The 24,109-nt window shown below is 41.8% G+C and overlaps 2 protein-coding genes across 12 annotated transcripts in view; one reads left to right on the forward strand and one right to left on the reverse strand.

The window, feature by feature from the left end:
* Positions 1–223: 223 nt before the first annotated feature.
* On the reverse strand, positions 224–12,464 carry Fcf1 (FCF1 rRNA-processing protein). 2 transcript variants are annotated; one of them, XM_075947886.1, is made up of 8 exons: positions 12,390–12,464; positions 12,057–12,124; positions 10,132–10,203; positions 8,854–9,002; positions 5,014–5,086; positions 4,044–4,131; positions 1,164–1,258; positions 224–356 (listed from the first exon to the last, which is right to left on the reverse strand). In XM_075947886.1, exons 1-8 carry the CDS (start codon positions 12,390–12,392, stop codon positions 308–310), a joined length of 597 nt encoding a protein of 198 aa, XP_075804001.1. In that variant the 5' UTR covers positions 12,393–12,464; the 3' UTR covers positions 224–307. The 2 variants fall into 2 exon arrangements, with proteins under 2 accessions (XP_075804001.1, XP_075804002.1); XM_075947887.1 differs by lacking the exon at positions 12,390–12,464 and having other exon boundaries at positions 12,057–12,220.
* The window catches only part of Arel1 (apoptosis resistant E3 ubiquitin protein ligase 1), a 50,622-nt gene continuing 38,973 nt past the window's right edge, over positions 12,461–24,109 (forward strand). For 2 of the 10 annotated variants that reach the window (XM_075947865.1, XM_075947867.1), the window contains exon 1: positions 12,471–12,656. The gene's annotated coding sequence lies outside the window, so the exon portion shown is untranslated. Of the gene's footprint in view, positions 12,758–24,109 lie in introns of all 10 variants that reach the window. The other 8 variants (XM_075947861.1, XM_075947857.1, XM_075947859.1 and 5 more) reach the window with 8 other exon arrangements.

The raw sequence follows: 24,109 nt of genomic DNA on the forward strand, positions 1-24,109 counted from the left end.
AGTGGTTAAGAATTAAGAGCACTGGCTGGTCTTCCAGAGGACAGTTCAGTTCTCAGACATCCTGTAACTTCAGTTCTGTAACTGCAGGGGATCTGAGGCCTCTGGCCCCCAAAGTTACCTGCACTAACATGTACATGCCCACACGCAAACATACATAATACACATTTTAATAATATAATTTTTTAAAGATGCAGCTATTTTTAAAACTGAGACAAAATATGATAAAAAAACAACAAAAAGTGTGTTTAATTAACTGACAACAGAGAAAGCTGGTAAAGAAACACAGGTGAATGTGGTCAGGTAAGAATTAGAACCGAGGAGCTCCATAATCGTCTGGCATCCGTTCAATGTTGTACCTGGTCAGGAAGAAAAACAGACACTGTTAAAAAAGGTATGGCACAGAATTCGTCTGAGTCACCCCTACCCTTTACTCTCAAACCTTATCGGTGGTAACTATTTTAGAGGGACCCCACAATGAATGGCTTATACCAAAATGCTGACTATATTACCTCGTTCTTCAAAGTCACAGCATTGGCAAGGGGCAACTAGGACTTGGGTCCAGGTTAGCCTAAATCAGCCCATATTTTTACTGTGCTCTCCCCAAATGGAAAAGCTGGGCACAGTAGTATTTATAGGACAGACATGGGAACATCCAAGAAGAATAAAGAACTGTTTTGTTTATTAAAATAAACATTTAGTTTCCAAGATGAGGTGTTAATGAAATATTCTCTCTCTCTGAGATGGCCTCAAATGCACTGAATAGCAAGAATGATCTTGAATTTCTGGTGACTATTTCCGCAGTGTTGGGACTATAGGTATTCTACCACGGCCATTTTATTCCATGCTGAAGATCAAGCACCCCACAAAAATCTTACAAAAAGGATATTTCTACCTAAAAGGATGAGCTTGACTTAAAATGTTTTATAGAAAGTAATACATGCACTTCAAATAATCTTATTTTACCAATTTGATGTTTGTTTCATTCCTAAATCCTATCTTTATCTTCTGCCTTTATTCTTGCTATTTTGTCTCATTTCTTCAACTTTAGATGTAAACAGGATAGTGTCACTTCTTGGAAATCCTCTCTAACTTTATAACCTGCTCTCACTTTAACTGATGGCCAACCATGTACCTCCAGTCACTTTCTAATAGCAACCTCTCACCTATGGTTAGAAATGTACATGATAGGAACTCCAGGGATCTTCCGGATTCTTCGTTTGAGGTCCCGATCAACTGTAGCCACAATGTAGCACTTGTGCTGAAAGAGAAGTCCACTGATGTTTACAAAGGACTCACAGAGTATCTGTACACACAACCACTGAATAGTCCCTCATTTTCACAGTAACTAGCAGAGGGAAGGATGCTAAGACCTAGAAGATAGTTACACAATAACATATGTAAGCTACCTGGCCTCAGTGTGGTCTTATGAATCTTGAGGGTAAGAAGGAAAGAAGTGTTTAAGCTGCAAACTGTTTCCTGTCTCACACACAGGACTGCCACAGTTAAAGCAGACAATTCGTTAGTTTTGGGAAAACGCCCTGACTGACTCCATGTAAATTCCTTATATTGGAGGGCACAGATCTTTCTTCCTTGTGACTCAGAGATATGTTGAAGTTCTTTAGTGGTGTAAGTAGGCAGGTCCTGGGCCAGAAGGACCCCTAAGATTCAAAACCCCAGTTTGGCTTAACATTAACTATCAGCTGGAAACTATTTTGTTATAGTTTACTTCATATAAAAATCTCCATTAAGGGGGCTGGAGAGATGGCTCAGTGGTTAAGAGCACTGTCTGCTCTTCCAGAGGACCTGAGTTCAATTCCCAGCAACCACATGGTGGCTCACAACCATCTGTAATGAGATCTGGTGCCCCCCTCTGGCGTGTTGGCATACATGGAGGCAAAATGTTGTATACATAATAAATAAATAAATCTTTAAAAAAAAAAATCTCCATTAAGCCAGGCGGTGAGAGCACACGCCTTTAATCCCAGAACTTGGGAGGCAGAGGTAGGCAGATCTCTGTGAGTTTGGGGCCAGCCTGGTCTATAAGAGCTAATTCCAGGACAGGCTCCAAAGCTACAGAGAAACCCTATCTCGAAAAACAAAAAACAATGCTGTGCAATCAATGGAGGGAGGAAAGAAATCTCTGCTGGGTGGTGGTGGGGGCGAATGCCTTTCATACCAGCACTTGGGAGGCTGAGGTAGGTGGATCTCTGTGAGTTCAAGGCCAGTCTGGTTTACAAGAGCTAGTTTTCAGGACAGGTTCCAAAGCTACAGAGAAACCCTGTCTTGAAGGAAAAAAAGTGTCCATTGAGTTTTATAAAACTTTATCATTGAGGTGGAGGTTGTGCTGAGGCCCCATCTATGGATCAAGTTGTTAAAGGGCAGAGTGGTCATTAAATCAAGATGGTCATCCTTAGCAAGGGCCAAGTTCTTCCTCTCTTCATTCTATCCTCTGCAAGTGTCAGACTCTCCCCCTCCCTTCCTATCTTTCTCGGTGCTGGGGATCAAATCCAGGACCTGATGCGGACCAGGCAGCACTCTAAGACTGAGTAACACCTCCAGCCTGAGAAAGGTTCTTAAGGGTACAACCAATTGCAGATGTCCTGTATTGTTTGATGAGCAGTTCGGAATGGAAGAACTCAAAAAGTAATTAATCCAGCATATGTGAGAGACAGCACCCCGGGATATTCTCAGACAAAGAAGACATTTCTGAGTTAGGTATGGTAGGGAGGAACATCATTCCTTCATGGGGTGGAAATGGAACCTTATCTAAGATTCACAGGGTAATACAATGTGATATATTATTATAGCTACATGAATTCACTTAAAACATGTTATAGGGAATTTGTGGAATAAAGATCCAATCATTGTCCCAAATCACATACTAAGTTAATGCAGTTGGTTTTGTTTTAAGACAGGATCCCACTCTGTAGTCCTGGGTGGCCTAAAACTCATTATATAGATCAAGTTGACCTTGAACCTTGAACAGAGATCCATTTGCCTCTGCTTCCAATGGGTAAAGGGTTGAGATTTGAAATCAGACTTCCTTCTCAAGCACATGCTCCTCCCATTATGGTTACAGCAGTGTTTTTAGATCTACTTTTTCAAGTGGTATCGTATCTACGCTGATTATGAACAACTGCTAAATATATATACATATATATACATACATATATGCTTTATATATACAAAGATATATATGCACATATTTTTCACATATATATTTCATAAACATATATTTTCATATATGTATACATGAAAAAACCCACCCTAAGTACCTTACTGAACCTTAATATTCAGAAGGTAGGTAATAATCTGTGCCCCCGCTTTTTGGGGGGATTCGCATTGGATAGCTGGAATTGGCTATGTAGACCAGGATGAACTTAAACTTAAGAGGTCTACCTACCTTTGCCTCTTTACCTCACCCAGATTGTGTCTTTTTTCCTTCCAAATATATATATTTGTGTGTGTATGTGTGTGTTTAGTGTATATGTATGCAACACGTGTGTGCAGGTGTCTGCAGACGCCAGAAGAAGGCATCAGAACTGGACCCGATGTGAGTGTTGGCACCTGAACCTGGGTCCTCAGCAAGAGCAAGTACTCTTGATCACTGAAACACCACCTCTTTAGCTCCAGCTTGCCATATTTTTTTTTCCTTTTTTCTTTGTTTTAGTTTTTCAAGAAAAGTTTTTCTGTGTAACTTTGGCTGTCCTGAACCTTGCTCTGTAGATCAGGCTAACCCCAAACTCACAGAGATCCACCTGCCTCTGCTTCCCAGGTGCTGGGATTAAAGGAGTGCACCACCACTGCCCAGGTTTTTTTTTTTTTTTTTTTTTTTTTTGGTTTTTCGAGACAGGGTTTCTCTGTGACTTTGGAGCCTGTCCTGGCACTAACTCTTGTAGACCAGGCTGGCCTCGAACTCACACAGATCCGCCTGCCTCTGCCTCTGCCTCCCGAGTGCTGGGATTAAAGGCGTGCGCCACCACCGCCCGGCTTGCCCAGGTTTTTTTAAGCACAAAGTAAACATCTAAAAGCAATGCTGATACCTGAGTGACTCTCTGTACCAAGCAGTCATCAGCATAGGTTCCTTTGTGTGTGCACGGAAGTCGGTCAAATCGTGGATCCTTGGCGATTCTACAGGATTGTAAAAGTGAATTAAAGAAAACGTTCTCCATCCAACCAGTAAACCAAAGGTAACAAATCTACGTGGGCATTATGAGGTACCCTCTGGCCTCCAAAGCTTATGTTTTCATCTTATGAGGAAGGAAATTACAATCAGGAGCTGAGAGCGATCGAGCTCATTTACTACACAAACTCTAGGGCGTTTGTATTTCTGTTTACAAAAAGAGGGAAAGAGATTTAGACATTAATTTGCTTAAACCTACAGAGTTAAGAAATTACAGGATTGAAAATCAAATCCATTTTAGGAAGTTGTCTTACACAAATATACTGCAAGATAGGCACAAAAGGATGATCACTATGGCACGGCCCATCAACAATATGAAGGCTCAATATATTTTCCTATGCCTGTCTGTTTACAAAAGAGAGAGGGAGAGAGAGAGAGAATTGAAGGTACGAATATAGGAGAACCTTTGCTAACCTGCTGAATAACAGGCTAGTTAGTGAACTGTATGTGTGGGTATGTGGGTGTAAGATCCAGTAAAAAAAGAAAAGAGATGAGTTTTCCTGGAACTTTCTAGATTTGCATTTACATAGGAAGTGACCTGTGAAAAAATTTCACTATTCCTTTTCAGCTGTCATTCTTGTATGAGAACAAGCAGTGTGACGTGGAGAAAGAGTTACAGGCAGTTAGTGTCCAATATGGGTAGCAGGAACTGGGCTGAGGTTCTCTGGAAAAGCAGCAATGTTCTTAACTACTCCGCTATCTCTCCAGCCTCTTTTATTTTATTATTATAATTTTTTTTTGTTTAAACTAACTGGTCAGGAAATCGTTGACTAGCAAAGAGACGAGGTGTTCTGAAGTATCCTCAGTGTACTAGACTATGTCCTTCCTACCTCAGTGCCACTCGGTACTTCTGGCCCAATTTCTCAATTTCAGCCATCACACAATCAGTTATACAAGGGATACCTGCGAGGAACAAATAAACACAGCATAAAAATTAGTGACAGAACTTATAAAGATATCCGCTGAAATATATTTATTTCAGTCTGTAAAAATCCTGCAGATTTCTGCAATGACAACAGACTAAGTCTACTGAAACAATCATTAAGAACTAAAAGAAGAGTCAGGTATGTCGACAAAGGCTTGTGATCCTAGCTGCTCTGGATGCTGATACAGGAGGATTAAAAGTCCAAGGCCTGCATGGACTAGAAGGAGCTCAAGGCCATCCTGGGCAATTTGGTGAGACCCTGTCTCAAAACAAAAAGTAAAAGTGGGCTGGCTAATAGCTCAGCGATACATGCTGGCCTAACACTCAGGAGGTCCAAAGTTCAATCCTCAAAACATGGGGCTGGGATGGCAGATGGGAGAGATGCACATCTATAATCTGAGCACTTCAGAGGTAGAGGCAGAAGAGTCAGTAGCCCAAGGTCATCCTGAGCTACACAATGAACTCTAAGCCAGCACAGACTACATGAGATCCTGTCTTAAGACAACAAACTCCTCCCCATACATATATATATGTGTGTGTGTGAATAAATATATATGAATAAATATATATTATATATTAAACAGAATACTATGTAGCTTAAAAGGATGACACCCATCTACATATACAAACAAAGTAAAGTTTATTATTTAATGCAAAAACCAAGAACAGGCAGCTAAAATGTGACCTCTACACACAGTACGCATGATCAGACATCAAACAGTATGTGCTATGTGATCCTTGACAGCATCATGCTGAATGAAAGAGAGTCACATCAGAGGCTCTATATGTATGAAATGCCCAGAACAGGCAAATCTATATAAACAGAACTAGATTAATGTCACTCAGGGGGAGGGAAAATGAGGAGCACTGCCCATTGTGGGGCGTAATAACTGACGATACTGGAGGTTCTTGTAGCATACTTCCCTACTCCACTGCAGGCCCCATGCTCTCAGGGTTTATTACTGTGAAATTAGTCTTCAAGCATACGGCCTTCTGGTTCCATAACCATCTAATTTCATTGACCTAGCATTCTCTTCATTTAAATTTACTTTTAGTTTTTCCTCCCTTGTCTTTCAAAAGCATTACTATATATTTAAAATTTTAAATTATCCGAGTGGTGGTGTATGCACTTTTTTTTTTTTTTTTTTTTTTTTGGTTTTTCGAGACAGGGTTTCTCTGTGGTTTTGGAGCCTGTCCTGGAACTAGCTCTTGTAGACCAGGCTGGTCTCGAACTCACAGAGATCCGCCTGCCTCTGCCTCCCGAGTGCTGGGATTAAAGGCGTGCGCCACCACCGCCCGGCGGTGGTGTATGCACTTTTAAGTCCAGCACTAGGGAGACAGAAGCAAGCAGATTTCTGTGAGTTCGAGGCTAGCCTGGTCTACAAGAGCTAGTTCCAGGACAGGAACCAAAGCTACAGAGAAACCCTGTCTTGAAGGAATCTTGTCCCTCCTTCCAAAATGTGGGCTCCTGGGCTCAAACTCAGGAGGTTTGGTGGAAAGTGCCTTTACCTGATGAACCATCTTGCTGGCCTTAGTATACTTAATTTTTTTAGTAATCTTTTTTAGTATTTATCTAACGCGTATGAATGTTTTGCCTATATATATGCGCAACCATGCACATGCCTGGTGCCTGTGGAGGTCAGATGAGAACTTGGAATCATTGTAAGCCACCATATGGGTCCTGGGCACTGAACCTAGGTCCCCTGCAAGAGTAACAAATGCTCTTAACTGCTGATCCATCTCTCCAGCACAACCTGCCATTCCCAGCAGTTTTATTTAAAAAAATAAAAAAAATTTTTTTGGTTGAATAGCCCATCTCCTATTAGACTTAAAATGTCTACCATCCACACTGAAAACAGGTATGCTGTTGCCTATTTACTTATTTCTTTACTTACACATGCAGAGAGGATTTAGTGTGATTCTTGGAGGCCTAGGACTTTCTGCAGTGTGGTGGGGCAGAGCTGGAGAGCAAAGCCAGGGATCATATGCACACCATGCCAGTGCTACACTCAGCTCCACTTCCAGTTCTTACTCCTGTTTTCTTTCCAGTTCCCTTTCCTTTGGCTGAGGTTTCTTTGGTTTTGTGTTTTAGTATGTGTGGTACTGGGTATTAGACATGGGGCATCACACGTGCTGGGCAAACACCCTACTACTAAGCTATATTTCTGGTCTGGATTTTATAAAATGTAAATAAGAACTAGCTTTAGCTTAAAGTCACCAGTCATGATGTGGGATGTCCTTCTGTATATGTGTTGCTTTTATTGGTTGATGAATAAAGCTTTTTGGGCCAATGGCTTAGCAGAGTAAAGCCAGGCAGAAAATCTGAACATAGATAAGAGAGTAGGCAGAGTCAGGGAAACGCCATGTAGCTGCTAAAAGGAGGACACCGCCGGAAGCTTAAGCCATAGCCTCGTGGTGATACAGATTAATAGACATGGGTTAATTTAAGATGTTAGAGCTAGGTAGGAATAGGCCTAAGCTGTTGCTGTAATTAATGTAGTTTTTGTGTGAGTACTTGGGTTAGATGACCAGGAAACGAATGAGCAATCTCCGTTTACAAATAAGCAACACATATACAGAGGGACATCCCACATCACAGTCACATTAACCACTAAGCAGGACATCTCTGCTGTAGGTGTGAAAGTCTCAGTACGGTCTTTCGGCATAGGGATGCACTGTGTACACTGAGCTCCGGGATAACTTTACCACTGTCCCATATCAGCACTGCTGCTTCACCTGCTCCACAGATGGAGTAACCAAACTCTCCAACCACAGTCATGTATGCCTGTAGTATCCTTTTGAAAAGGAGGTGCAAAGCACCAGCATGAACATCATTTGTCCTTTTAGCAAAAAACAAACAAAAAAACCCTATGACTAGAAACCCATCAATTATAAAATGTAACTGATCTTGTTTTTGTTGTTGTTTTTCAAGACAGGGTTTCTCTGTGTAGCTCTGGCTGTCTGGTTTGAGACCATATGGGCCTCAAACTCAGAGATCCGCCAGAGATCTGCTGGCTTCTGCCTCCCAAGTGCTGGGATTAAAGTCATGTGCCACCACCAGGCTTCTTCTTCTTGTTTGGCAGTGCTGGGGACTTGGCTTCTCAATGCTAGGAAGGCTCCACTGAACCACTGAGCTACCTCCCTAAACCAAAAATGTAATATACCTAACTATTAGGAGCTGTTCTCTTGGATATGGTTTATGTTTTCTTTTTCCTACTCAGAATTACAAGTACAAAGGAATACCAAATAAATAAGGGACTCTGCAACTGGCAAATTGTACACTGAGGTAAAACCACCTCAGACCTTTGGCAGTACAAATGAATGCTAACTGAACAAATGTGAAAACTGCCCACTATCTGACTTCCGGCCCTGTGACCACAAATGGAAAAGTGTTTTATTGAGCTGCCCTATCGTGGAGTGGAATGGAGAACGCATCCTGCTTCATATAAATGTATATACCAAAAATAGATTTTCATTTGTTCAAAATTTTAAAATCTAGGCTCAAAATTAATGTCTTTAATAATAACAGTCAAAGCATTGTTTTCTAAATTGTGACAACTGAACTATTCCTAGTCAAGTATGCATTAGATCTCAATTTATTGAAAACTGACAGTGCTGGGTTTATTAAAAATTCATAATCCTGGTAGTTCATTCATTGAGATCCTCACTTCCTTTCTTTCATGTACTTGGACCAATATGATTATTCTGTCCAGATGTGATAGAAACATAAAAGTACGATACTCACACTTGGCGTACAGACAGTCCATCATGGACTGCACTAAGTCGAGTTTGGCTTTGATGGAAAAGTTGATGAAGTTGGTATCAACAAGGATGTGGTACGGTGGACCCAGCTGTGTATTGTACTGGAAAAATAAGCAGGAAGGATGTTGGGGGCTGGAAGGAAAAATAAAGTAAGATCACAAGTTCAAGTCTGTATCAATAATTTTGATATTAATGAAACCAAAAATGAAGTTATCTGCTTGAGAAAGTTCATTCAGGCAACTGTCCCTTCCCCTAGTTCATTGCAAGTCAGAGTTTAAAAGAAGTCAGGAAAGGAAGGGCCTGAAGAAGTGGCTCGGCAGTTAAAAGTATGTCCCAGTGCTCTTGTGGGGGCCCGAATTCAGTTTCTACAACTGACATTGGGTTTTTATAACTGCCTATAATTCCAGCTTCAGGAGACCCTATGCCACTAAGTGCCACAGAAACCCAAACTCATGAGCACATGCCCATATACAGACACACATGTCCTTACACAAACACACGCCACACATAGCTATAAGAAAAAAAGGAATCTTTAAAAAAGGAGTTAACCACATGTTAATATCAGGCTCACTGAAAAGCTGTGACTCGACTTCAAAACCATGATTACCCCAAACCTGGTTTCTCCTTGATCAGGATGGCTACGGGGCACAAAGAGGCTGACGGTAGTCATCAGGATAGAATCAACACTACCGCAAGTCTGCCATCCCCAAAATTCTAATACTTGTATGGAATGTAAACGATCGTTTAGCATTTGGATCACATATTATAGCAGAGCCTGTCGCTCACCTAAAAATCCATGATCTTCAAACATTGCTGTGTGAACCAGTATCTATGTGACAATATAGCCTCTGTGAACCCAGAGCAAAATACGAAAGACGTGGTAAGATTTTTTCATAAAGTTAAATATACTAACATTAAAGGAATGACTTTCATCCAGAATATATAACTTTACCAATATAGTCTCTCTTTTGTGAAATTTTTTAGTGTGGCAATTACTTAAGAAATTTTTTTTTTGAAAGAAAAAAAATTTTTCCCCAGTGCCATAGGGAAAACTTAGTGCCCCATGGGATTCAGAGACCCCCAAAGCACTGACATCAGTATATCCTATCAATACCTCTTTCATTTGTGTGTGTGCAGAACCTGCTAGTAAATCACCATCTGACTGGTAAATCACTCAGCTCCCAGGAAGCCTGGACTCTAATGGAGCCATGGGTTAGGATCTCTTTACTTTAATGAGAACTTGACGTTCGTTCATACTCACACTTCTCTTTCCTTCAGCGCACTGGGATCTTTCTTCTCTTTCTTTTTAGGCTTTAATCTATCCTTTTCTTTACTGTAAAAAAGTAAATCAGGAGAAGAGGAAAAATGATAATAGTGAAAATTTCATCGGGAAGTTCCAGCTTGCTGGGGACGTCACTCAGTGGTAGAGCACAGGATGTACGTATGGAGCTCTGGGCTCAATCCCTATCACCTCAAGTTCCAGTCCAACGTCTTTCCTTTCTCTTTTATTCCTTCAAGGCATCAAAGCAATCCAGTTTTGTGCCTGTGATGCTAATATCAACATACACTTTGACAGCAAGTAACTGTAGGAGGAAGGGGCTTAAAAATATAAAAATTAGTTAGCCGGGCGGTGGTGGCGCACGCCTTTAATCCCAGCACTCGGGAGGCAGAGGTAGGCGGATCTCTGTGAGTTCGAGACTAGCCTGGTCTACAGAGCTAGTTCCAGGACAGGCTCCAAAGCCACAGAGAAACCCTGTCTCGAAAAACCAAAAAAAGGAAAAAGAAAAAAAAATATAAAAATTAATCAATAAGGTCAAAAAACTCAAAAAATGTTAATGAGTAAATTCTAATTACACATTAACTTTTTCCTTAATATTTATCAGTGATTAATTCCAAGAGAGTAATAGAGGTTTATTATGACAAAAGACATAAGAAACTTACTATGTATAATTAATAGATGCTAATAAAAATCTACTTATAAGAGGCTGTGAAGAGGTTGACACTACTTTCTGAATACTTCTGAATATCCCAAGCTGGACCTGATAGCCTTCCCAGCACCAGGGAGGTAGACAGAGGTAGACACATTTCTATGAATTTGAGGTCTGGTCTGTATTGTAAATTCCAGGCCAGCCAAGGCTACATAGTGACACCCTGTCTCAAAAAGCAACAAAAACAAAACAAAACAAAAACCTCAGATAACCAGTATGGGGCAAAATTTTCCCACATTCCTTATAAAGGCCTGAGACATAACACACATATAAAACTCTTAACCACAAAGAAATTATCAGCGGGACATCATTCCTTAAAAATATACAATAAAAGTTCACATCAGAAGCTGAGAATAACAGTTCTGAAGGCTTTAACGATCATTCTCTTGTTCTAAGAAATCATTCTCTTGTTCTAAGACTCTTAAAACACAACAAAGGCCGGTTTTTATTTAAAAACTGTTCACCCTGGGCTGGAGAGATGGGTCAGTGGTTGAGAGCATTGCCTGCTCTTCCAAAGGTCCTGAGTTCAATTCCCAGCAACCACATGGTGGCTCATAACCATCTGTAATGAGATCTGGTGCCCTCTTCTGGCCTTCAGGCATACACAGAGACAGAACATTGTATACATAATAAATAAATATTAAAAAAAAAACTGTTCATCCTGTCTTTACTAATGTAAGGAAACTGATTGGGTCTTCTTTATCATGGGAAATTATCACTCTAGTTTCTTCTAACATTTTGAAATTTTTTCTTTCTTTTTTAAAATTATTTATTTATTTTGGTTTTTAGAGACAGGGTTTCTCTGTAGCTTTGGTGCCTGTTCTGGAACTCATTCTGTAGACCAGGTTGGCCACAAACTCACAGAGATCCGCCTGCCTCTGCAGGGGATTAAAGGAGTGCACACCGCCTGCCTAACATTGTGAATTTTTGTAATTTACAAAATGGATGTATCTTGGGGTTTTCTCTTCTCCCTTTGAAACTTGGGTGTCAGAAATTGGAAAATGAAGACAAGCATGGTGGGACCCCACCGGCTTTTATACAGTGACACCATCCTCCCCACCCTCTAGAACGAGTGACTATAATTCCATGCAATATAGACCTAAGACATAAAAAGCAAAACAAAAACAACAAGTTTTACTACTTAGCCCATTGTGATTTCTGTATCAGTTTAAGAAATCAGGTGATTCTGGCCACTCACAGTCTCTCATCTCTGAGACTAAGCATTCGCTTCATGGTCGCAAATCTTCTTGTTTTCTTTTGCTTCCCCTTGAAACGGAAATTTTCGAGTTAAAAGAGCTGGAAACAGTGCATCCTTTAAAGTATCCTTCTCCTATTTTTCTTGCCGCTTCTCCCTTTACGCAAACACAAGCCAGACCCTTCCCCACTCTGTAAAACATGGGTTCCTTCGAGCTAAGACCACAATGGACAAAACAAAACACAAGGGAAGCTCCGAGGCTACATCTGGCCACGCGCTGAGCTCCCATATACCCGCAAAGCCCTCCTACAAAGTTCCTTCTCCCACTCTCCTCACCATGTTCACGCTGCACTCCTGTTTCTTCCGGAATCACTTACTGCGCAACACTTTAACGTCATCCATGTACTGCTTCCGGCAAAGGTCAACCCGGAGGCGGAAGTCACTTTGGGAAACGGAAAACCTCCGAACCGGCTTTTAACGCCGGTTGAGATCGAGACTGGGGAGTTTTGGGGGGCGGGTGGAGAGCAGGTTCTGTGCTGGATGCGGCCCCTGCCTCCCCGGACCCTAAAGCTAGGACTTGGCCACGCTGCAGTCCCAGTTCGGGTAACGTTTCCCTTCACGCCCCAACCGGAGACAGAGCCTAGCTGACCCGCAGGCACCAGAGTTCCAGAAGGAGAGCGAGAGAGGGGGACGAGGACAGCGGGGTCAGAATCCTGGGCTGCCCAGTAGTTTGCAAATACATTCTGTTTATCCTCCGTCGCACCGGGGCTCTGTAGTTCAGTCCGGGGGCTCTGGTTATTGCTTGGTTTTCCTCGTCGGCACAGTACTTCGTGAGGCTGGGTGGACGATTCTTCTGGAAGAGAGGGATGTAACAGCGCTTAAGGACACCCCCATCGTGTGTGTGTACTTGTACGTACAAGCACGAGCGTGCAGGTGCATTCTGAGCAGAAATCAGAAGAAGCTTGTTGTCTTTATCTTTCTCTCCACTTTTTGTTTTGTTTTGTTTTAAGAGTATCTCACCGAATCTGAAACACTCCCTCCTTTCCCCCTGTTTTTCCCTAGACTGTCTGGCTAGAAAGCCCCAGAGATAACTCCTGTCTCTGCCTCCCAGCACTGGGATGACAGACACTCGCCACTACCCAGGCTTGTTTTCTGTCCAGGTCCTGGGTATCCAGTCTGAGGTCTTGCTTGTTTTGCAAGCACTTAATTCACTGAGCCTACTTCCCCAGTCGCAGCGACCTTCTCTCGATGGTCACGGGAAGACAGGGGCATAAGCTTGTTTGTGCAGCTAGTACTTACCACGCCTCGAATATGGTGGGGGAACCATAGATATTTGTTATGAAGCCTGGTGTGCCGTCCTTAACGGGAGAGGGAGGATTTGTGAGAAGGAGAAAGATAACTTCTGGGGTGTCCGTTTTTGTTTTCTGGTTTTTGCTTTTAGAACCTGCTATGTTTCCTAGTTATTCTTACCCATTTGGAGAGATTTCTTTTACTTCTCGAAAGTCTGTGGAAAGCCAGGGACAGTTTTTCTGAAAATGGCTGTGTGTGTGCATGCACACACACTTTGCCATGCTGCTTATGCGACTTCTAGACTATGTAAACATCAAATCCTTGGCACTTTGACCTCCAGAGTACCCCCCATATCTTTTTTTTTTCTGATGTTGAAGCTGTGGCCTAGATGCTCAGAGGTCTGTTTGGTTTTAAAAGCTTGTGTTTTTCTTAGTGCGTGACGATGACCTAGTGTTACTGGGTTAAAAAGATGTTCACGTTATAACAGTGCATTGGTTATTGAATTCTGGAGTTTGATTGACTTCAGTTTAAACCCTTTTATGTTGCTTGCTTGCAGTGTATTACTTTGGGCCCTCAGTTGGTGCGTCTGTTTCTTCATCTGTAAAGCTAAGATAATCATCATAGTACACAGTATGGGGATGCCACCAGGACTTGTGTTTTCATACTCACTAAGTCCCTAGAAAGCTTACCATTAAATAACTCTTTTAGCTGGGCAGTGGCTCAGGCCTTTAATCCCAGCACTCGAGAGGCAGAGGCAGACGGATCTCTGTGAGTTCGAGGCCAGCCTGGTCTATAAAGTGAGTTCCAGGACAGCCAGGACTGTTACACAGAGAAATCCTGTCTCGAAAAACAAACAAAACAACACAAAAAAGAAACTCTTTAAGTGTTCTCAGTCATTTCATGTCATGGTTTTCCAACTTGAAATATTACGCCACTTACATGTTATATTATTTGTACTATTTTGAAACTTGAGCATATTGGTAAACCTCAGAAAACTTATTAAAATTTCAGGTCTTTATAATGGATCATTTTTGAGTTGATTTGGATATAGAACTAGTGTCCTTCCTTCTGTTCTTTTAGCCACACATCGCATTCAGATCTCTTTATAGTTCACATTATCTGTTTGTAGCAAATTTTTGGTGTTGAAATAGTTTTATTATTGACACATCTTTAGAGATTGTTTGTACCTCTTGCTTTACCCCCAGGAAATTACATCTCATCTTTTCAGAACAGTTTGCCTCTGCCCAGCTGTAATTCATGGGTAGAGTTAGCAGCAGCCACATTTTTTTTTTTAATTGAAACATGTTAGTGATTAGGCATTTAGCCTTTAAAGTAAACATGGTCAGTTTTTGTTTTTAAACCTATGGAGATTGATTAGAAGTGTGCGCGTGCGTGTCTGTGTGTGCAAGGGCCTGTGTGTGCTTATTGAGAGCACTTGAAGAGAAAATTGCAGCTAGTTAAATAGTAATTTGCATGTAAATGCAGGCCCTGACAGAAAAAACCCTTCCTCTCAGTGTGAAATCCATGAACTGTTTTTTTTTTCTTTCTTATTTCACATTAAAGCGGTTTGCAGTTTCTCTTCCGAGAACTTTCTGATCCCTTGATTGTTAATACTTGACAGGAAGCTAAATTAGTGTAGGAACGCTGTGGGGGTGGACACAGTCAGACAAGTGTTTCTGCTGCATTGTAATTTTGTCATGATCCGAGACTCTTAAAGCCTGCGGTTAAAGCACTCAGCTATTATATAGCACTCTTCGAGGGGATGGAGAGAGGGATGGTTTTGACTCTGTTGGGTGGGAGCAGAATGGAATTACTTTTGACTGCACTCTTGTGAGGAAAAGAATGATTTTAGTCCTTCTCGGTGGTTCAGAGGGCCCTTGTGTATTTTTCTGCATACTGAAGAGAAAGAATCCATGAAGCCGTTGAGTCCACAGTTTGAATACTTAATTGGACTTGAATTTTATTCTTCTCACTCATTGGTCTAAATAGATGTTTAATAAAATTATGGCTGGTGGAAGAGTCCCTAGAGAAAGTCTTGTATTTCAAGTTTATTTAGAGACATGATTTCCAGCTTCAAACACAGTTTTACACTTACCCTTATGGTTCATATGTTGTTTCCCCCACAAACATTTGTTGCTGTCCGTTACTTTTTAATTTAATTTGACTACTTTTAAATGAAGTAGCAGGGCTGGAGAGATGACTTGGTGGTTAACAGCCCTGGCGGCTGTCCCAGTGACCCGAATTTGATTCTCAACACCCAGATCTGACAGCTCACAACTGCTGTAACTTTAGCTCCAGGGGATTTGACACCTTGTGGCCTTCATGGGCTCTTGGGATTGTTTGAAAACAAATACACACACACACATACACACACACACACATACACACACACACACACACAGAGCATACACATAAATAAAATTTAATGCATCATGTTCTCCTAGGTCTTGGTGTTACATTGGTTTGTATGACACTTCAGAGGTATATTACTACTATGTATTTATTCACAGGGCATTTATTCAGAGCCCATTCTGTCCCAGACAGTATGCTAGCTACTCTAAAACACTCAGGCTCTATTGAAGAATGACTTGTAAATAGGTAAATATTATAGAATATGGTCAGCTAGAGGTATATAAATTCAAATATTTTGAAGAAATTATTGCACGTGTTCATCTTCCTGGAAGGGTCTTGGTTAGAGTATTGTATAATATTTAATTACTACAATCAACATAGCACGAATACCTGCTTCTGGCCTCCAAGGGTACCCAGGTATGCAGGTATGGCATATACATACATGCAGGTAAAACACTCACACATATAAAATAAAAATAAATACATATTTTTTTGCTGTTTGTTTTGAGACAGTGTCTTACTACATAACCCTGGCTGTCGTGGAACTCATCATGTAGCCCAGTTTGGTGTTTATCTCATAGAGGTCACACCAGGATAAAGAAATATTTTTTTTAAAAAAAAGGAGGAAGAAGAATGTAGGGCCAGCTACATGGTTCAGTTGGTTGAAAGTGCTTGCTACACAAGCCTGACAACTTGAATTTGCCCCCTGGAACCCATAGTGGAAAGGGAACCAACTCCTGAAAATTGTCCTCTGACCTCTACACAGATGTGGCACATACACACTTCTGTACACATTGATAATAGCAATAACTAAATAAAGTATTAAAGTTACTCTAAAAAACAAGAGTGGACTGGAAAGTAAGGAGTGGATCATAATAGAGGCAGAAATTTTAGCCTTTAATATGTGTGTAACAATGGCAGTTCTACCCTGCAGGGCTGCATAGCTGGCCATTTGCCTGCCCTTTCATGCACAGTTAATAAAATAACAACTTCCTAGACTTATTGAGGGAGACGGCTTGTCAGATTCAGAGAATTACTGTAGAAATATTTCTGCTGTAGCCAAGTTCAGTAGTTCCGGGTTACCTGAACACAAAAGCTGCTATGAGATGGGAACGTGGCAGCCTGTCCTCATTCTGTGGATCAACATGGAAGAGTTCATTTTATAGACAGGAAACTATCAGAATAAGAGGAAGTTGTAAATTGAACTAGTAATTTCTTTTCCTTTTAAAATACCCAAAATAAATTTGCTGTTAATTTAGACATATTGTCAACTCTAAAATTTTTGAAAGTTCTTAATAGTTCTGCGCTGGACATGACTCCAGAAAATGGTCCCAGGAAGTATATGTTGAAAGAGGAAGCCAAGAGAAATAAATCTGACACCAGGTGTGGTGGTGTGTGTCTGTGATCTCAGTCAATACTGAAATGAGGACCGAGAGTTCGAGGCAGCTTGTGTTACAGAGTGAGAGCATGTCTCAAAAAGACAATAAAACCCTGACAGATGGAAGGAGCAAGTGGGTTCGAACTCACCCAGTGCCCAGTTATGGGCAGTTGCTCTCTGTGCTGCATTTTGCAATGGTTTGTTTCTCGTCACCTGGAACTCAGCCACTTGTCAGTACAATAACCATCGCTTGGAGAAGTGAAAATTAACAGGAGGAACCAGTTTAGGAAATGTTTAAAGCTTTAAACAAAGGGATGTATTATATACACATGTTTGTCAATATGACTGTATATATGTGTAAACACCATTGCCCACAGAGGCCAGAGGAGGGCATCAGATCCCCTTGAACTGGAGTTATAGGAGGCGGTGAGCCACCTGGCCTAGGTGCTGGCAACCAAACTTGGATCCTTGGTGGGAGCAGTACTTGCCTTAACTGCTGAGCCCTCTCTCCAGCCCCTCAGGTAAAGCTTATCTCCTTGGGCAAATGTTCCCCGAACTCCTGTCACCTCCCCATTACTGTTAGGAGTTTCGCCATGCACATGCAGGATTTCTGAACCCCAGTTTCTTCTACGTCCTGACTTGTGAATGTGAGCAGTAGTCCCCTTGCCGTAGCCACAGGGGGACTTAAAGGGGAGAAGCTCTTTTTCTAGGAATCCATCTAAAACAGTATCATATAGTGTCATTTTGTACTGGGAAAATACTGCCTGGGCAGTTCTTTCTAGATATTACTGATTCCATTCCATTTCTCTCTTTGTAGCCCCATTCTGACATGTGTTAACATCTAATGAAGTTGCCTTAATAGCGACATAGTTAGTGATGAAGGATGTCAGGCTAAGATTGAAAAGTCATATTTTCAGCCAAACATGAAGACATATTGTCTGTAATCCAGACAATAGTCTCAACCTGGTGTGTGTGTGGGGAGTCACACATCAGATATCCTGCATATCAGATATTTATATTATGACTCATAACTGACAAAAATTACAGCAATGAAAATAATTTTATGGTTATGAGGAACTGTATTATAGGGTTACAGCATTAGGGAGGTTAGAACCACTGCTATAATCCCATCCGTTGGATGGTAGACGAAGGAGAATCAGCAGGTAGAGGCCAGCCTTAATTTAGCTACGTGAGTCCTTGTCTTGAAACATCAAACAGACTGTCTGAGTGGAAGGCTTAGTTGTTAAAGTTTTTAGGACCTGTGTCCAGACCCTCAGCACCCATGTAAAGAGTTGGATGTGGCAACACTGGTCTGTGATTCCAGCCACAAGGAGGCAGAGACAGGAGGACAGGTACTCTTGATGGCCAGCTAATCTAGGTTTGTGAGAGGTCTTCCCTAGTAGGGGTGGGGAAGGAAGCAGCCACCAAGGAAGACATGGCATTTTACCTTTAGCCTCCACACACACACACACACACACACACACACACACACACACACACACAGGACAAAGAGCAAAGTTATATTTTCAGGCCTCTCCTTATGGGTCATGTCTGTAATCTCCAGACTTGGGAGGGGGTCTAGAGGACTGAAATTTGGAATCCAGCCTGTTCCATACCATGAGTTGCATGAAAGATAGCTTGGGCTATCTTTCAAAATAAACTCAAAATAATTTTATTTATTTGAATAAAGTGGTGAATACCAAGAAAGGAAACCACACAAAGTCCCCGTGGGTCAATAATTTTAGAAGCTTCTGTTTTCTGTACTTGGGGAGAAAGGATATGACAGGGCGTAGACAGGCCAGTTTTCTCTCTCATTTTTCTTTAGCTGTCCCACAGTACAAAGAGCAGTGACAGTCATTGCTTGTTCTCTCTGTTTCGTTCTGTTAGCTTTGATGCTATTTTCCTACTCCATCTGAACAGGGCTCAGAGTGATTAACAAGCTAGTCCAGACGGAAGTGGAATGCATCCAAGCTCTCTTTTTGTGTCTGCTACTTCCTTAATTTTGACTCTGAGAAACTCTGTTTGGATGTACACCTTTGCCAGAAGAGGGCATCAGATCCCACTAGAGATGGTTGTGAGCTATCATGTGGTAGCTGGGAATTGAACTCAGGACCTCTGGAAGAACAACCAGTGCTCTTAACCACCAAGCTATCTCTCCAGCCCGGAAACTGTCTTGTTTTAAAGAAAATGATGTGAAGAGACTTTAAATAGAATAAATGGATGTAGATTGCTTTGGTTCTGGTCATCTTAACTTTTATAAGAACAAATTTTAAATTAACTAGTGAGGTATGCGGCTTTCTCCAGCTTCCTACAGGCAAGAGTGACTTGAACTAGAGAGAATGATCTGAAATCTTCTCTTTCACATCAGGATGGCATGCGGTTGTTCGTTCCAGGCCATGTCCCAGGGTGTCTGTTCCAGGTTCTAGAACTCGTCATCAGAAGCAGATTCAGATCAGTAGAGATTTGGGGTTGATCTGAAGACAGTGCAGGAACAAAAACCTTGGCTCCATTTAGCTATGCCACTCATTAGGTGGAAGGAGAAATCTGTTAAATGACAAGTCTTCTGGATTCAGACATGGTCTCTAACTTGAGTAGTGCTTAGTAGTGTGGGAGGACTCTGAGCGAAACAAAGAGATGATAAACCTGGATAGTTAGGAGAAAAGTGGAGTGCAGAGTTTTAGTGAAATCTTGTTAACATTTCTGACAAGAGATTTTTTTCTTATGAAACTTTAATATAAACTTTAGAAGAAAACAGGAAAAAAGGCTTTGTGATCTTGAGTTAGGCAAAGACTTTAAAAATGTAGAACACAGGAAACAGCTGAAGAAATGGCTCAGTGGTTAAGAACACTTTCTGTTTTTGCAGAGTTCAAGTCCCACTACCTAGTCATGCAGTTCATGCCTCTAACTCCAGCTCCAGGGCATCCAACATGCTCTTCTGGCTACAGGCAGGAGCGAGGACACACACATACCCACACACAATTTAAAAATAAAAAGAAATAAACTTCAAAAGAAAAAGTTGATAAATTGGATTTCATCAACGTTGGAAGTGTTTACTCTTAAAATGTTTAGTTTCCAATAGGCATGGGTGCATGCTTTTTGTCCCAGCACTGGAGGCAGAGGAAGGCAGATTTCCCTGAGTTCAAGGCCAGGCTGGTCTATAAAGCAAGTTCCAGGATAGCTAGGGTTGTTACACAGAGAAACCCTGTCTCAGGGAAAAAGAAAAAAAAAGTTCAGTTCCTATTAAGAAAATGAAAAGGAGAGCTAGAGAGATGGCTTTACAGTTAAGAGCATTTACTGCTTTTCCAGAGGACCTGAGTTCAGTTCCCAGCACCCATGTTGAGCAGCTCACAACATCTCAACTTCAGGTCTGGGAACTCTGACACTTCTATCTTTTACAGACACCACACACATAGCACACACACACACACACACACACACACACACACACACACACACGCTAAAGAAAATAAAGCAAAGAGCAAGCCACAGGAAATACTTGGCACGTGTCTATCAGATGTCTAATAAGGGGCTTTCATGGAGAGCCTATAAAGAACTGAGGCTCAGTGGTAAGAAGACAAAATTTTGGAACAGACATTTACCAGAGAAGCTATGCAATAGCTAATGCATATCTGAAAAGATGCTCAGAATTCTTAGCCCTTGGAAAAATGCAGATTAAGCCAGGTGTAGTAGCATAAACTTTTAATCCCAGCATGTGGGAGGCAGAGGCAAGCAGATCTCTGTGAGTTCGAGGCCAGCCAGGACTACTCAGTGAACTCCAGGAGTTGGGGGTACTGTGAGAAGTGCCAAGTGTTGGTGGAAGTACAGCTAGACCTCTGATGCGTTGATCTAAATGTAAAGTAATGCAGCTGCCTGGGAAAGCAGCTTGGCAGTCAGCGCTGGAAATGTGCTTCCCATATGAACTAGCAGTTCCACTCCAGGTGTTTACTTCAGAGAAATACAAACACTTATGCTTGAAGATTCATTGCAGCTTTATGCATAACAGCACTAAGTTGGATATAGTCCAAATGTTCATATGCTGGATGGATAAACAACTTGTACGCCGTCATTAAAAGAGACCCAGTAATCAGGAATGAACTACTTACTGATGTAAGTAAAAGCATGAGTGAATCTAAAAACTGGTGTGTTTGGGGCTGGAGAGACGGCACTGACTGGTCTTCTATTCCCAGCACCCACATTTCATCTCGTAACTGCCTGTAACTCCAGTCCCAGGGGCTTTATACTCTCTCCTGGCCCCTGTAGGTCAAAACACTCATAAAGTAAGATTTAAAAATCTTAAAATTTGGAGTGGATCTACCTCCATACCCAAAATACTAATCAACATGCCCTCCACCTTTTTGAGACAAGGTCTCCGTAATCAAGACTGGCCTCAGATTCCTTGTCTTAAGTGACCCTTCTGTTTGGTTAGATTGATTTTCTTGAAGTTCAATTAGCCTGTCCCTGCACTTGCTTTTCACGGTGGTCTTTTGCATGTCCGGTGTCTCTGGGGTGTTGCGCTGGTCTATACCTTGAGATACCTGTTTGTTTCCATTTGTTTCGTGCATGTCTCCTGTATATCCTATCAGGGCACAGATGTAGCATGCTCTTCTGTACTTATTAACTCTCCTTCCCTTTGCCCTCCCTCCTTCATTCACAATGTTTCTCTAAAATCAACATTGGTGCTTAACTTTTCCCCCTTGTTTCTTTCTCACCTCACGGACCATTCATCCTGCTGCTTCTAAGAACGTAAAGAACGCTCTAACCTCCATTTCATGACTAGAATTTGACTAGTTTAATTATTTCTCCTTTTCAGCTTTTCTCTTTTCCTCCTTTATTTATTTATTTGGTGGCATGGGGGTTGAATCTAGAACCTCATGTGTGTGAGATAGGCGCTCAACCACTGAACTATATGATGTCTCCAACCACCCCACTTTTTAATAGTTTTTTGAACTTTTTATTTGAGACAGAAATTTGCAAATTCATGCTGGCCTTTGAAGCCTTGAACTTTTGACCATTTTGTCTCTGCCTCTGCCACCAGGCTTCGTTTACTTCTTGGGAGCTGAGGGAATATAGAATCTTATTATCTAGCTCAGGGTAACCTCAGACTTGATTCTCCTATCTCAGCCTCCTGAGTGCTGGGATTACAGGCAGCACTGCCATGGGTTCTCTGGTCTTGTCTCTCAGTCAAAAGTCTGTCTTGTTCTTCCTTGTTTACCTCCAGAGTTATTTCTCTTAAAAATCTTCTTTCTCATTTGGTTTAAAAAGAATATCACCTTAGAAATTTTTTCTTGCTGTTTAAAGTCTAAAATGAAGTAATATTTCTTTTTTTTTTTTTCGAGACAGGGTTTCTTTGGCTTTGGAGCCTGTTCTGGAACTAGCTCTTGTAGACCAGGCTGGCCTCGAACTCACAGAGATCCGCCTGCCTCTGCCTCCTGAGTGCTGGGATTAAAGGCGTGCGCCGCCACCGCCCCGAAAAGTAATATTTCTTTAAAATGCAAATTAAATATATCATCTGTGCTCTCATTCTACTCCTCTCCCTGGCCAGGGACTGGTGATTCTTTCATATACATCAGAATTCCTGGTTAATGTCATGGGTTTGGAATCAAATTGTTTGACTCTTTAAGCTATCAAGTAGATGGCTTTATCAACATTATTGTAGCTCTTTATGCCTCTGTTTCCTGATCTAATAGAGTTTATAATACATGTGCCTAACGTGGTTGCTGTTAGGGTTGATGATAGAATGCAGATGAAGTGCTTTACCTGGCTCACAGGACATTCTCATCAAGGTAGACTCCTGTTATCGTCATCCCTGAGAGAGTCCCAGCGCATTCAGTCTTTTGGGTGGTTGCTATGATTGTTCCCACGTGGGATCTCTCTAGAAAACCAGTTACTCCCTTGTGTAGAGTGTAGCCTTCTTCCTTGCTTACTGGAGCTGCTGCGGCCTGACATAAACCACTCTCTTGGCAACCCAACAGCCTTGGCCACCTGGGTCGGGGGTGTCCATTCTCAGTCTTTCTGTCCCTGTAGTCCAAGGCTTGCTCTTGTGGAGCAGCTGAAGTTCTTCTCTTCTCAGTATGTCTCCACTTTACAACAAAGGAAGGGCAGCTGACTACTCCAGGACCATCAGTGATGAGATTCCTTGTCATTATTCGAGACTGTATTTAGAAGCAGACTCTTTCCCTGGTGGCCATTCCATTACCTGTCTCTAGGATATCCCACGCACACTTACCTTTACCTGTCTCTAGGATGTCCCACGCACACTTACCTTTACCTGTCTCTAGGATGTCCCACGCACACTTACCTTTACCTGTCTCTAGGATATCCCACGCACACTTACCTTTACCTGTCTCTAGGATGTCCCACGCACACTTACCTTTACCTGTCTCTAGGATATCCCACGCACACTTACCTTTACCTGTCTCTAGGATATCCCACGCACACTTACCTTTACCTGTCTCTAGGATATCCCACGCACACTTACCTTTACCTGTCTCTAGGATATCCCATGCACACTTACCTTTACCTGTCTCTAGGATGTCCCACGCACACTTACCTTTACCTGTCTCTAGGATGTCCCACGCACACTACTCCTTACCTTTGCAAGTATTTACTCATTCTTTAAAGTTTTTTGTTTTTTAATTATGTGTATTTGGGGGTGGTGTCCTTGAAAGTGCAGAGGCCAGGAGATGTAGTCAGAACTTCTGTAGGTTCTGTAGGGGTTATAGCAGGTTATGAGCTGCTTGATGGGGTGCTAGAAACCAAACTCTGGTCCTCTGCAGGAATAGTACACACTGTTAACCACTGAGCCCGCCCATCGCCCTCATTCTTAGTTAATCGACTCTATTGCCTCTATTATGAAGACATGTTCTGTCTCTTAAGGCAAGGTTGCCTCTCTTTTCTTGTCCTCCACACTTTGTTTATTTCTCTGTCACTGCACTTAATACATTATATTGTCTATCTTCCGTATTGAATCAAGTGCATCAAGGTTAACAAAGCCCCTGTCTTTCCACCCTTCCCTGAGGGACCATTACTGGTTGCT

This window comes from Microtus pennsylvanicus, chromosome 14 (genome assembly GCF_037038515.1).
Source record: "Microtus pennsylvanicus isolate mMicPen1 chromosome 14, mMicPen1.hap1, whole genome shotgun sequence".
Taxonomy (NCBI): Eukaryota; Metazoa; Chordata; class Mammalia; order Rodentia; family Cricetidae; genus Microtus; species Microtus pennsylvanicus.